The sequence below is a fragment of the Mesoplodon densirostris genome, chromosome 1, assembly GCF_025265405.1.
Source record: "Mesoplodon densirostris isolate mMesDen1 chromosome 1, mMesDen1 primary haplotype, whole genome shotgun sequence".
NCBI lineage: Eukaryota > Metazoa > Chordata > Mammalia > Artiodactyla > Ziphiidae > Mesoplodon > Mesoplodon densirostris.
Window position 1 is genome coordinate 227,326,201 of NC_082661.1, and position 11,674 is coordinate 227,337,874.

An 11,674-nucleotide genomic window follows, 5' to 3' on the forward strand; every position below is an offset into this window, starting at 1 on the left:
TTTAAGTATTGCAAATGTCCATGTTGGGGACCCCAAACTAATATGAAGACAATCTGGTCAATGTCTGTGTCAGGGTCTGAAACATCCAGCTCATTACTGCTGAGGATAAAACTTTCTCCCTCTAAGACAGTGAAGCCTCTGTTGGTGACTTGGAGAGGCTGGTTGTCCATAGGCTTCAGGAATAATGTGACTGTGCCAGGTACGCTATTGCCTGCAGCATCGTCCAGCAGGTAGGTGAACTGCACAAGCCGTGGTACAGTACCCAGCTTCTTCTGGGGGGGCTGGTAGGCAACTTTGTGGTGATTTACCTGGGCCTGGGGGAAGTGCACAATGTGTGTGTCTGGTGAATCAGTGAGCACAAATTCTCCAGCCTGGACTTGTTGGTTGCCAACTGTACCAGTCGGGGACATCGGTAAGGTATATCACAGGTGCTGGTCATCTGAGTCCTGGTCAATATATCGGAGGAACTTCTGCTGGAATTGAGTGAGCTGGTATTGCTGCATGGTCATTTCTAGGGTAGTTCCTGGAAACAGCTCTGGACTTTGCAGATCCACTGGTTGGACTTTGATGGTGAAGAAATGCTGGTTGGATAGATTGGGTGGGTCATGGTCATCCTGCACATGGAAAGTCATCTGGGCCGTTACAGATTGAGGGCCAAGGGGTCCAAGATGATGGTAGAAGAGTCTGCCTTCTACTATGTCTCGCTGAAGCCACTCAGTCACCACCTTTTCATAAACTACTTCCTTTTCCACATAATACCAGCCTTCATCTTCAGGTGACAGAGGTGGTTCCAAAGGCTGCAGCAGCATCTCCCCCAGATGCTGACTTGAGTTGGAGGAACCAGGGTCCAGATCCCACCCTCTATTTTCCTCTTCTCCTCCCAGAGGCTGGTCCTCCAGCACAAAGTGGATGGTTGAGTCCTCAGAGTCAATATCTGTAGCGCTCAGGACACAGGGGGAGATCTGGACCAGCTGCCGTTCAGTCACTGAGAGCCTAGTGTTGGCAGTGACCGTTGGTGGTTCATCATCAACAGCGATGATGGTGACAGGGAAGAGGAATTCCACCTGGTGGTGCCCATGATCCATCCGGAAGATGATGTTGTCACTGTAGGTATTGCTGCCATTGTGCTGGTACACCACTCGCCCTGCTGCCAGGTCTACTGGTGTGACATGCTTGCACCCAGCAGGTGCCCCAAGCACCACCAGCTGCCCATGTCTCAAGCCCCTGACCACAGCCACTTTCATCTCTCCCAGGTTATCACTATCACTGATCCGAAGGCTGTGGGCGCTGGACAGGGGCCTTGACTGACCTTCAAAAAGCAGCAGTCCCCAGTTATGGCTAGCCATTGGGGCCAGGGAGTTCACAGGCTTCACTACCACCATGAAGTCAAACGGGTCTGAGATGGCGCCATCTCTGCCGACCACCTCCAGCTCCAGCTGGAAGAGGCGCTCCCCATCCAATTTCTCCGTAGGGGGCTGATAGGCAATTTTCAGTTCCCGCAGCTCCCGCTGGGTGAAGAAGGAGACTGGAAGGCCCAGGGGGTCGTCAGTGCTGACCACGTAGCCCTGGTGCCCTGGCGTGGTGATGGGGGCCTTGAGAATGTTGTAGACCCGGTCATCAGCGGCAGACTCCACGTCCTCCGCAGCCAGGTCGTCGGGCGTCAGGGCTGTCAGCACGAACTGATGGACCCCCGTCAACATCAGGGGCCTGAAGCTGGGCCTGGGTGCCGTGTTCTCGGCTCTCTCGCGGATCCTCACCAGCAGCTGGAAGTGTTCGCGGAGCAGCAACTCCCCTGACCCAGCGCCTCGGTCCCCTGGCCCTAGCAGCTTCGCCATCATGGGCACATAGTCCCGGTGTGGCGAGGGGGTGGTGGCGGGCGCTGGTAGCGCGCCCCAGCCTGGACAAAAGCCCCACAGTCTACGCCCTTCGCCCTGGGGAGAGGGGCCCCCAAATGCCCACCCTTGGGCAGTGGGCCGCCCTCGGGCGGAAGAGCGGCGAGCCGGCACCTGCGGGTGGACGCCGCCCCGGGCCCCGCGGAGGCGAAGTGCAGCACTCTCCTGTCCATGGCGTGACTCCAGCCGCGCAGCCCCTTCACCTCCAAAGGCCTGCTGCGCGTCACCAGCTCCAGCTGGGGGAAGACCACGCCCACCGCCAGCGTGAAGGGCGGCACCAGCGTGGAAGCCCGGGCGTCGTAGCGTAGCTGCAGCCACGCCTCGGCGCGTCCGGGGCTGCGGGCGCCGAAGTGAGTGGACCGGGTCTGGCGGGGCCCGCAGGCGCAGGGGAAGCGGCGCGGGGAGAGCGCGCCGTGGCGCGGCGGCAGGTAGTCCAGCACCGTCACCTCACACCGGTCCCTCGGCTGCACTCGAATCACCGGGTCCCGGAGCGGGTCCAGCCAAAGAGAGCGGCCCACGGGCACCTGGAGCCCGGGGTTGGCGATCAAGACGCTGGGGCCGTCGGGGCGGCTGCGGCCCAGGGCGCCCCAGGTGGGCAGGTAGAGCGCCCGGTGGGGCTTAGCCTTAGGCGAGGGTACCTGTCCCTGTAGGGCAGCGCAGCTCAGGAGCAGGTAGGCGAGCGCGGCGACAAGCTGCCGGGGCGACCCAGCAGGGCGCGGAGAAATCCCAGCCATGGGAACTTGGCGCTGGGGTGCCTGGAGGGTACCCTGTCTTCAGAGTGGCCCGCTCATCGGCAGGTGCAGGCGGTGGCTGCTGTCCACTCTGGAGGGGACGAACGGACTCAACAAGAGCCGGTGGCTGCGCTTCAGCTGCAGCAAGTAAAAGCAGCAGGGGGTGGGGGGAGGATAGGAGGAAGGGGCTCAGCCACCTCCTGCCCCACCTAGGAGGGTGCGGAAGCTCTCCCTTCCACTCCTCGGTGCCCTTCCCCGGCTGTCTCACTGACCTTCGCGCCCGGAGGGGTGGCCGGCCCCCGTGCAGCCCTGGGCTGCCTGCCTCGGACCAGTTCGTCTGGATACTCTCCTCCCCAGGAGGCTCAACGGGATTGTCCCCCAGGGCTGGGAGACGCCGACGGTACCCGGGCCAGTTCTGCGCGTGTGAGAGACACTGCGCTCCCGCGGTCCATTCATCCAGGCAATGGTCTTGGGGAGAGACACCATTCCTCTTCCTTACCGCTGACAAGAGTGCATTTTTCTAGCCAAAAGTGAGTCTCACTTGGGACATAAAAGAAGCTAGCAGTGTGTGATCTTAGCCTCATACTCATGTTTTAAGTATTAGAGGTGTCCATTTAGGCACAGTGCAGAGTAATCTTTTCCTATAAATAAAATGGTAGTTAATGTGCTTTCTTATACAATTAATGTGAATGTGAGAGAGACGTACTGATGACAGTAGAAATAGGTGCATCCAAACCTGTACTGATAAAAATGGCTTCAAGGGGAATATAAATCTGTAGAATGTCATCCTTAAATTATGCTTTTGATTTTTTACAGTGTTGCAGATGCCTGTTTTATTCACTTGAGCAGCAGCAGCAGCAACTGACTGACTCCCAGAGCAGGAATAATCTGCTAGGGGCTTGAAATAGTTAATTTTCTCCCTAAATATTTAATTTAACCAGGCAGTGAAATGCTATGGGTCTGTATAATCCACTAAAGTAGAATGCTAGTACACCTCAATGCACAGATTTGTTCATATAACAGAACATTAAGAGATAGTAAAATTGAAAGAATGTATGTTTAGCCTAATTATGCAAAGCTACTCTGGTGTGTCTGGAAAGTATTATTAAAAATATTTTAAATTGAAACACAGGTTAAATTCCATTGTAAATGAAAGAGGCATTATATTTTATAAAGCTCCTGCCTCGTCCAAAGGATTTTTTTTTGGCTGCACCTCGCGGCATGGGGTGATCTTAGTTCCCTAACCAGGGATCGAACCTGTGCCCCCTGCAGTAGAAGCACAGAGTCTTAACCAGTGGACCGCCAGGGAAGTCCCCAAAGGATTTTTTTTAAAATAATAAAACTCTCATTGGTCTCCATATATTAAATTTTACCAAGTGAATATTCTTGTTGAGTGTATTTTGATTCCCGTCCAAGCACCACTCACTTTGGGCAACTATCTTGTCTATGTGCTATAATATTTTCATTGTGGGCAGAGATGGGGTGGATAGCTGAGCTGATAGAAAGCTAAACTATGTTGATATTTTTGTCCTCTGATCTGCCCTCTCCAGCTAACATTCCTTTTCCTCTTCTTCACTATGAAGCTTCTTGAAAGTGGTGTTTTTTGGCCTTGTGTTTTGTTGGTTTTTGCTTACTATCTCCATTTCTTAACCTCCCACCAACTCCCTCTTAGAACACTCCAGTCTGGCTTCCATTTTAGACACTTCAACAAAACTCTTGCTGAGGTCATTAGTAACCTCTAGGTGGAAAAATCTAATGACTGTGCTTGGTATTGTCCATTTGTCACACCCTTCTGGTATTCCTCTTTCTTCTCAGTTCAAGTCCTAACTTCTTCAGAAAGCCTTTTTCCTATGCTCCCCAAGCCATATTAAATCTCTGCAATTATACATTCATGGACCACTTGATTAAGATCTGTCTTCTCCACTAGACTTTAAGCTCCATGAGAGCAGGGAGCCTGCGATGTTTACCCCTGATACCTAGTGCTTATGGCTCGTAGCACGTACATGGCAACTATTTGTTGATTGAATGAATGAATAATAGAATGAAAGAGTCTCAGAATTAGTAATTGACATACTATAAAGTCGAGGTGCTAGGCAGAGAAAAACAGTTCAAATGTAGGATCACTTCTTTCTTCCTTCTTCAGACTATGACAATTCATTAGAGGCTGGTGATGGCTCTGTTCAGAGAACACAAATTTGATTTCTAACCAAAGATTTATTTTATTAGAGTTTTCTTTCCACAGGGCAATTTCACTTATCCATATTATATTTCTTTTATCTCTCACCATCCCAAATTTCTCTTTTAAACCTGAGCTGCATTTCAAGTCTATCATTAAGTGGGAAAGAAAAGAACTACAGACTGTGTGCTATGCTGGAGTTTTTCATATGCCTTATGTCATTGGATCCTTGTGGAACCCTGCAAGGTGACTGTGTGTCTTATTTCTAATTTATATGTAATAATAGATCCCACCTCATAAAGCTATTATAAGAATTAAATAGATTACTGCACATAAAAGGCTTTGAAGCATACCTGGCACACAGTAAACGTTCAACGAATGTAAGTTATTACAATTATAGATGGGAAATGGAGATTTACAGGAGTTAAGTAGAAAAAATTTACCTTGTAAATTAATTCAACTATCACTAAAAGTGTGTCCTTACAGAGAAGGAGTCCTCACATGCGCCTGTCACCCCAGGGTACTTTCCATCATGCCCACACCATAAATAACTGGCTCTGCCCTGAAGTACATACATGGCATTTAATAGGTCATAGAAAGGAGATTATGTGTCCAAATACTGCGCTTGTGCTTTGGCAGAGAGACAGTCCATTTTCAGTAAAGTCACATCCAACTTCAGGAGAAATGACTGAGAACAAGTGGAAAGTTCTGCCTCAAGAACTAGGAAGTTCTACACCAATATCTCTGTTCCCCATTAAGGCTAATGGAGCCCAGCTATTCAACCTGATCTTTGCTGAAGCTATTTTTTGTCTACTAACTGGAGAAATAAAAGGGCCTAAAGCCTAAATTTTGCGAGACGAATGCCTTGCCACAGTAAAGCCTACCCAGAGGCTCTCCTCTAGTTGGCCTTGGGGTCAGCAGTGGACACTTGGACATTAAACAATATGTTCCAGAAAGGCTATAGTTTAAAAAAATAAACCCCCTCACCCCCCAAACATTAAAATGACATCCATTGGCTGTGTAGGTCCTATGTCATCTGTCAGGACAGCAGCTTCAAGAGGAGTTAAGCACACAGTCTATCGTTGGCTGAGCCTGCTTTGCCCCTCCATTACACGCGGAGTCAGTGGGCACCTATGTTTCTTATGGGTCCCTCCCAGCCTGAAGAATGCAGTGGCTGCAGCTCCACCCCGATGACTGTATCCCAGGACCACATCTTCCTTTGCATAGATCTGGACAAGGATCTCCATGCCCTGCAGGATGGGCACCACTGTTTTCTGTGCCTCCACATACTACGGGGTGTTGTTAAAGGAAGGCTCCACACAGTTGGGCAACGGGAAGATCGTCATACCCAATGGGAGTAGCCACACAGCTTGTATCAAAGATACGATGCTGCATTCATTAACTTCTCAAGCTGTCCCAACAAAGACTTCTAGTTATCCTATTAATGTAAAGTACACTGTTACTGTCAGTGCATTTGGGAACTGTGTGGTGTTGGCAAGGAGAGAGAAGAGGGGAATCAGAATATATTTTCCTGCTCTTCTGAGATTCCAACTAACATCTGGAAGAGAGCAGGTGACCCTGGCTCTCTCACCCCAAAGAGAGACGCCCTTCAGGCTGCTGGGTGCACGATCCCTGACTGGCAGGACTCTTGCACAGGCTGTAGCTGCTCAGGGAAAATGCTGGGATGCCAGGAGCCAAGGGCAAGGGAGCCCATGAGAGGTGAAGAAGGGTCTCCTCTGCTCTGCACCAGGACAAAGAGCTGATTCAAATGCCCTCATTCCTGGTTGAAAAGAAGACCCTGGGAGACCAAGAGGGATTGTTCAGCACTAATTTCTGACATAATTGATTTTCTTGCTTTAAATCATACAACATATAAAAGAGGTAACAACTGATATTTTTTACTTCATAGGAAGACATTAAGAACACATGTTAAGTATGGAGGTTCCTTAAAAATCTAAAAATAGAACTACCATACGACCCAGAAATCCCACTACTGGGTTACCCTGAGAAAACCATAATTCAAAAGGAGTCATGTACCACAGTGTTCATTGCAGCTCTATTTACAATAGCCAGGACATGGAAGCAACCTAAGTGTCCATCGACAGATGAATGGATAAAGAAGATCTGGCACATATATACAATGGAATATTACTCAGCCAAAAAAAGAAACGAAATTGAGTTATTTGTAGTGAGGTGGATGGACCTAGAGTCTGTCGTACAGACTGAAGTAAGTCAGAAAGAGAAAAACAAATACTGTATGCTAACACATATACATGGACTCTAAAAAAAAAAAAAAAGGTTCTGAAGAACCTAGGGGCAGGACAGGAATAAAGACGCAGACCTACTAGAGAATGGACTTGAGGACACGGGGAGGGGGAAGGGTAAGGTGGGATGAAGTGAGAGAGTGGCATTGACATATATACACTACCAAATGTAAAACAGATAGCTAGTGGGAAGCAGCTGCATAGCACAGGGAGATCAGCTCGGTGCTTTGTGTCCACCTAGAGGGGTGGGATAGGGAGGGTGGAAGGGAGACACAAGAGGGAGGAGATATGGGGATATATGTATATGTATAGCTGATTCACTTTGTTATAAAGCAGAAATGAACACACCATTGTAAAGCAATTATACTCCAATAAAGATGTTTAAAAAAAAGAACGTCTTAAAAAAAGAATCAAACCTAAATAAAAGATTGTTTTTCTAATCTAATTGGTATTGCTCCCTTATAGTATATGTAGGAACCATGTCTATTTAGCAGTGATTTCCTTAAAAGTAGTTTCAAATTTTAGGAGCCAAAACTCACACGATGATGAATAGTGATACTATTTAATCGGCAGTGTTTTTTGGAGAAATCTTAGTTGAATCTGATGTCAGAACTACTTAACGATGACATTATTTTGTTTTTATTCTGGTCTTCCATCAATCTAATTTGAAGGAGTTAATAGGAAGTCTAGCTTTGAGGCACAGTCCTGTTTATTTGTCGACAAGTTTTATCTGAAGGGGAATTACGTATATTTAATAAATTAGCATTTTTGTCTCTTAAGAATTGATCTGTTGCGTATTATAATCATGGTTTCAGCTCGGAAATTTAGAGTTCAGCCAAATTCTAAAAATGATTTGCTAGTATATTTATCAATTAAATATAATTACTCTTACCTCTCAGCTATTTTTTCTTTTGCTTATGCTTTCAGAATGTTCTACTTTGACTTTTTTTCTTTTAATCAATAAGTGCAGAATATGCATAGGAAATACAGAACTATTATGATATGAGTCTACCTCTATTAAATATGTTTTTTAAAATAAATTTATTTATTTATTTTTTGGCTGCATTGGGTCTTTGTTGCTGCGGTGGGCTTTTCTCTAGTTGTGGCGAGAGGGGGCTACTCTTCGTTGTGGTGCGCTGGCTTCTCATTGCGGTGGTTTCTCTTGTTGCAGAGCATGGGCTCTAGGCATGCAGGCTTCAGTAGTTGTGGCTCGTGGGCTCAGTAGTTGTGGCTTGCAGGCTCCAGAGCACAGGCTCAGTAGTTGTGGCACACGGGCTTAGTTGCTCTGTGACATGTGGGATCTTCCCGGACCAGGGATCAAACCCGTGTCCCCTGCGTTGGCAGGTTGATTCTTAACCACTGCACCACCAGGGAAGCCCTAAATATATTTTATAAGGAAATTAAAGCTTTAGCAATATCTTACTGCAAAATATGATCAATAGCTTTTGAATAGATGTTCAAACGCCACATAAACACTATAATTTAAATATCAACATGTTTTCTATGTTAAATTGTTATAATTAAATGGTGTTGTTTGTTAGGGCTGCCATAACAAAGTACCACAGACTGGGTGGCTTAAACAACAGAAATTTATAGTCTCACAACTCTGGAGACAGGAAGTTCAAAATCAAGGTTCAGCAGGCTTGGTTACTTTCTAGGGCTGTGAAGGAAGGCTCTGTTCCAGGTCTCTCTCTTTGGCTTGTAGACAGCCATCTCTTCCCCTGTGTATCTTTATATCATCTTCCCTCTATGCATGTCTCTGTGACCAGATTCCTCCTTTTCTAAGGACACTATTCATATTGGATTAGGGTCTACTCTAATGACCTCACTTTAACTTGATTGCCTCTGTAAAGATCCTATCTCCAAATAAACTGCATTCTGAGGTACTAGGGGTTTATGACTTCAACATATGAATTTTGGACACAATTTACCCATAGCATTCTTGCTTTGGCCCCTCAAAATTCATATCCTTTTCACATGCAGAATATATTCACCCCATACCAACATCTCCAAAAGTCTTTAACCCATCCCATCATCAACTCTAAGTCCAAAATATCCAAACATCATTTAAAACAGTTATGGGTGAGACTTGGGGTATGATTCATCCTGGGAAAAATTCCTCTCCACCTGTGAACTTGTGAAACTGAAACTGAGCAGGACCCTGCCATCTCTGCCATCCCATACCCCCATGTTCCCCATCTCGTTTGTAGAAAAGCTTTGGGCTCCTAGGCTTTCCCCAAGTTCCAAAAGAGCAAGTTTAATCAGAGAAGTGAGAAAATGCAGAAACAAAGGGAAAAAAATCAAGCAAGACAAAACAATAGTTTGGCCATAAAACAAAGTCAAGGACTTTTAGTTCCTCCTCAAGGTCTATAGATAATATCCTGAGCCATATCCCTGAGTTGTTTTGCAGATACTAAAATCACCACCAGGTGGAGGAAGTTAACTGCATGCTGACCACCAGCACACAGACCCCAGACTGACTGGAACCAGAAGGTTGATGACTGAGATTCCAGAAGCATCACCCTGTCACCTCACCATCAACCATTCAGAGTATTGAGCACAAGCTGATCGCACACCCCACGACCCTCTCCCCACACTGTCTTTAAAACCCTTCCTTGAAAGCTATTGGAGAGTTTGGGTTTTTTGAGCATAAGCTGCCCATTCTCCTTGTTTGGTTCCTTCCAATAAACACTGTACTTTCATTCACCACAACCTGGTGTCAGTAGATGGGCTTTGTTGCCAGTCGAGTGATTGGATCTAAGTTTGGTGCAGTAACAAAACCAGGAAACAAGCTATCTGTTTCCCAGAATCAGTGGTGGACAGGCATAGGATAGACATTTCTATTCCAAAGGGGTAAAATTAGAAGGAAAACAGAGTTATGAGTCTCAAGCAAGTCTGACACTTAACAGGGCAAATTCCATTAGATATTAAGGTTTGAGAATAATCTTTTTTGGCTGAACGCTCTGTATACTCTGTCCTTCAGACCCAGCTGAGTAATGGTCCCACCCCCTCAGCCCAGGGTAGGTATGTAACAATATTCTGAACTAGTTGTGACCTATAAAGAATGCTCACATGGTAGAAAAATGTTTTCCAGGCACGTTGAAGGAGGGGAAAAAAATCTAATTTGAATTCTTCTTGATTAATAAGGAGACAATTTGTTCATTATCTTTTAGAATTAAGGCAATGCTCAATGAAAATTTGTATGTGGGTGATGAGGAAGAAAACCAATTCTGGAAGCCTTTATATATGAGGTCAAATCATCACCTTATTATTAGGTTCTTAACAGAAATAAAGACAATAAAAATTATTAATAATATAGCATGTAGCCAAACTGATTCTCACCATGATTTTTTTCTATAAAGCCAAATTTTTAAGTAACACCAAACTGACATAAGGAAAATCCTCAGGTTATAGCAATATGTATTTTCCTCAGACTGGGCTAAAAACTAGTTCAACCTTCCCATTTAAACTGATCAAGGGATAAAAATGAAAAGGGTTTCATATAAATGTTGCTTTGCTAATTGACCTGTTGGTTTTGAAATGTTATTCAGAATAACTGCAAGGACATCTTAATTATAATGTTCAGAATATATTAAGGTGGTGAATTTATTTAATTTTGACTTTCAAGGGCACTTCTAATACATTCAGTAAGCTTGAGCAAGGTTTATTCAACATTTTCTATTAGAGATTCCAAGGTAAATTGACTTAGTCACTTGTTAAAGGTTAATTTATAACTGGCATATCAAAGTTATTTTTATTCTATTTAAAAAATTTTATTGAAGAATAGTTGATTTATAGTGTTGTGTTAGTTTTTGGTGTATAGCAAAGTATTTCAATTATATATATATATATATACATACATATATATCTATATACATATATATTCTTTCTCATATTCTTTTCCATTATGGAGTATTACAGGATATTAAATATAGTTCCCTGTGTTATACAGTAGGACCTTGTTGTTTATCCGTTTTATATATAGTAGTGTGTATGTGCTAATCAAAAACTCCTAATTTATCCCTTTCCCCCCCTTTCCCCTTTGGTAACCATAAGTTTGTTTTCTATGTCTGTGAGTTTATTTTGTAAATAAATTCATTTGTATCATATTTTAGATTCCACATGTAAGTGACATCATACTGCATTTGTCTTTCTCTTTCTGACTTACTTCACTTAGTATGATAATCTCTAGGTCCATCCATGTTGCTGCAAATGGCATTATTTCATTCTTTTTTATGGCTGAGTAGTATTCCATTGGGTATATACACATCTTTATACATTCATCTGTGATGTACATTTAAGTTGTTAAAGCTATTTTTAAAAGAAGATTCTAAGAGTATCAGGATGATCAAATGAGGTTAAATTTGCATGTGTGGATGTGTGTGCACACTCTTCTTCAGTGAGGGAGAAACACACTGGACTTGCCTATGGCAGCCTTCCTTAAACCAGTAAATAGGGTTTCCTGAAGTCACAGCAGGTAGCCCAACAATTCATTCTTCGCTTCTCCCCTAAAGGATAGGTATGGGCACTTTGGAGTCACTGTAGAAATTTTGCTTAAGGGAAAAACTCATTTTTGAATCATTAAAGTCAAATGTTATTATAATTTGTGTG

The 11,674-nt window shown here is 44.7% G+C and overlaps 1 protein-coding gene across 1 annotated transcript in view; it reads right to left on the reverse strand.

Annotated features, from left to right (window-relative positions):
* FREM3 (FRAS1 related extracellular matrix 3) overlaps positions 1-2,626 on the reverse strand; it is a 52,702-nt gene extending 50,076 nt beyond the window's left edge. The window contains 2 exon segments of the mRNA XM_060098131.1: positions 3-1,874; positions 1,877-2,626. Coding sequence (XP_059954114.1) covers positions 3-1,874; positions 1,877-2,626 — 2,622 coding nt within the window.
* Positions 2,627-11,674: the final 9,048 nt, after the last annotated feature.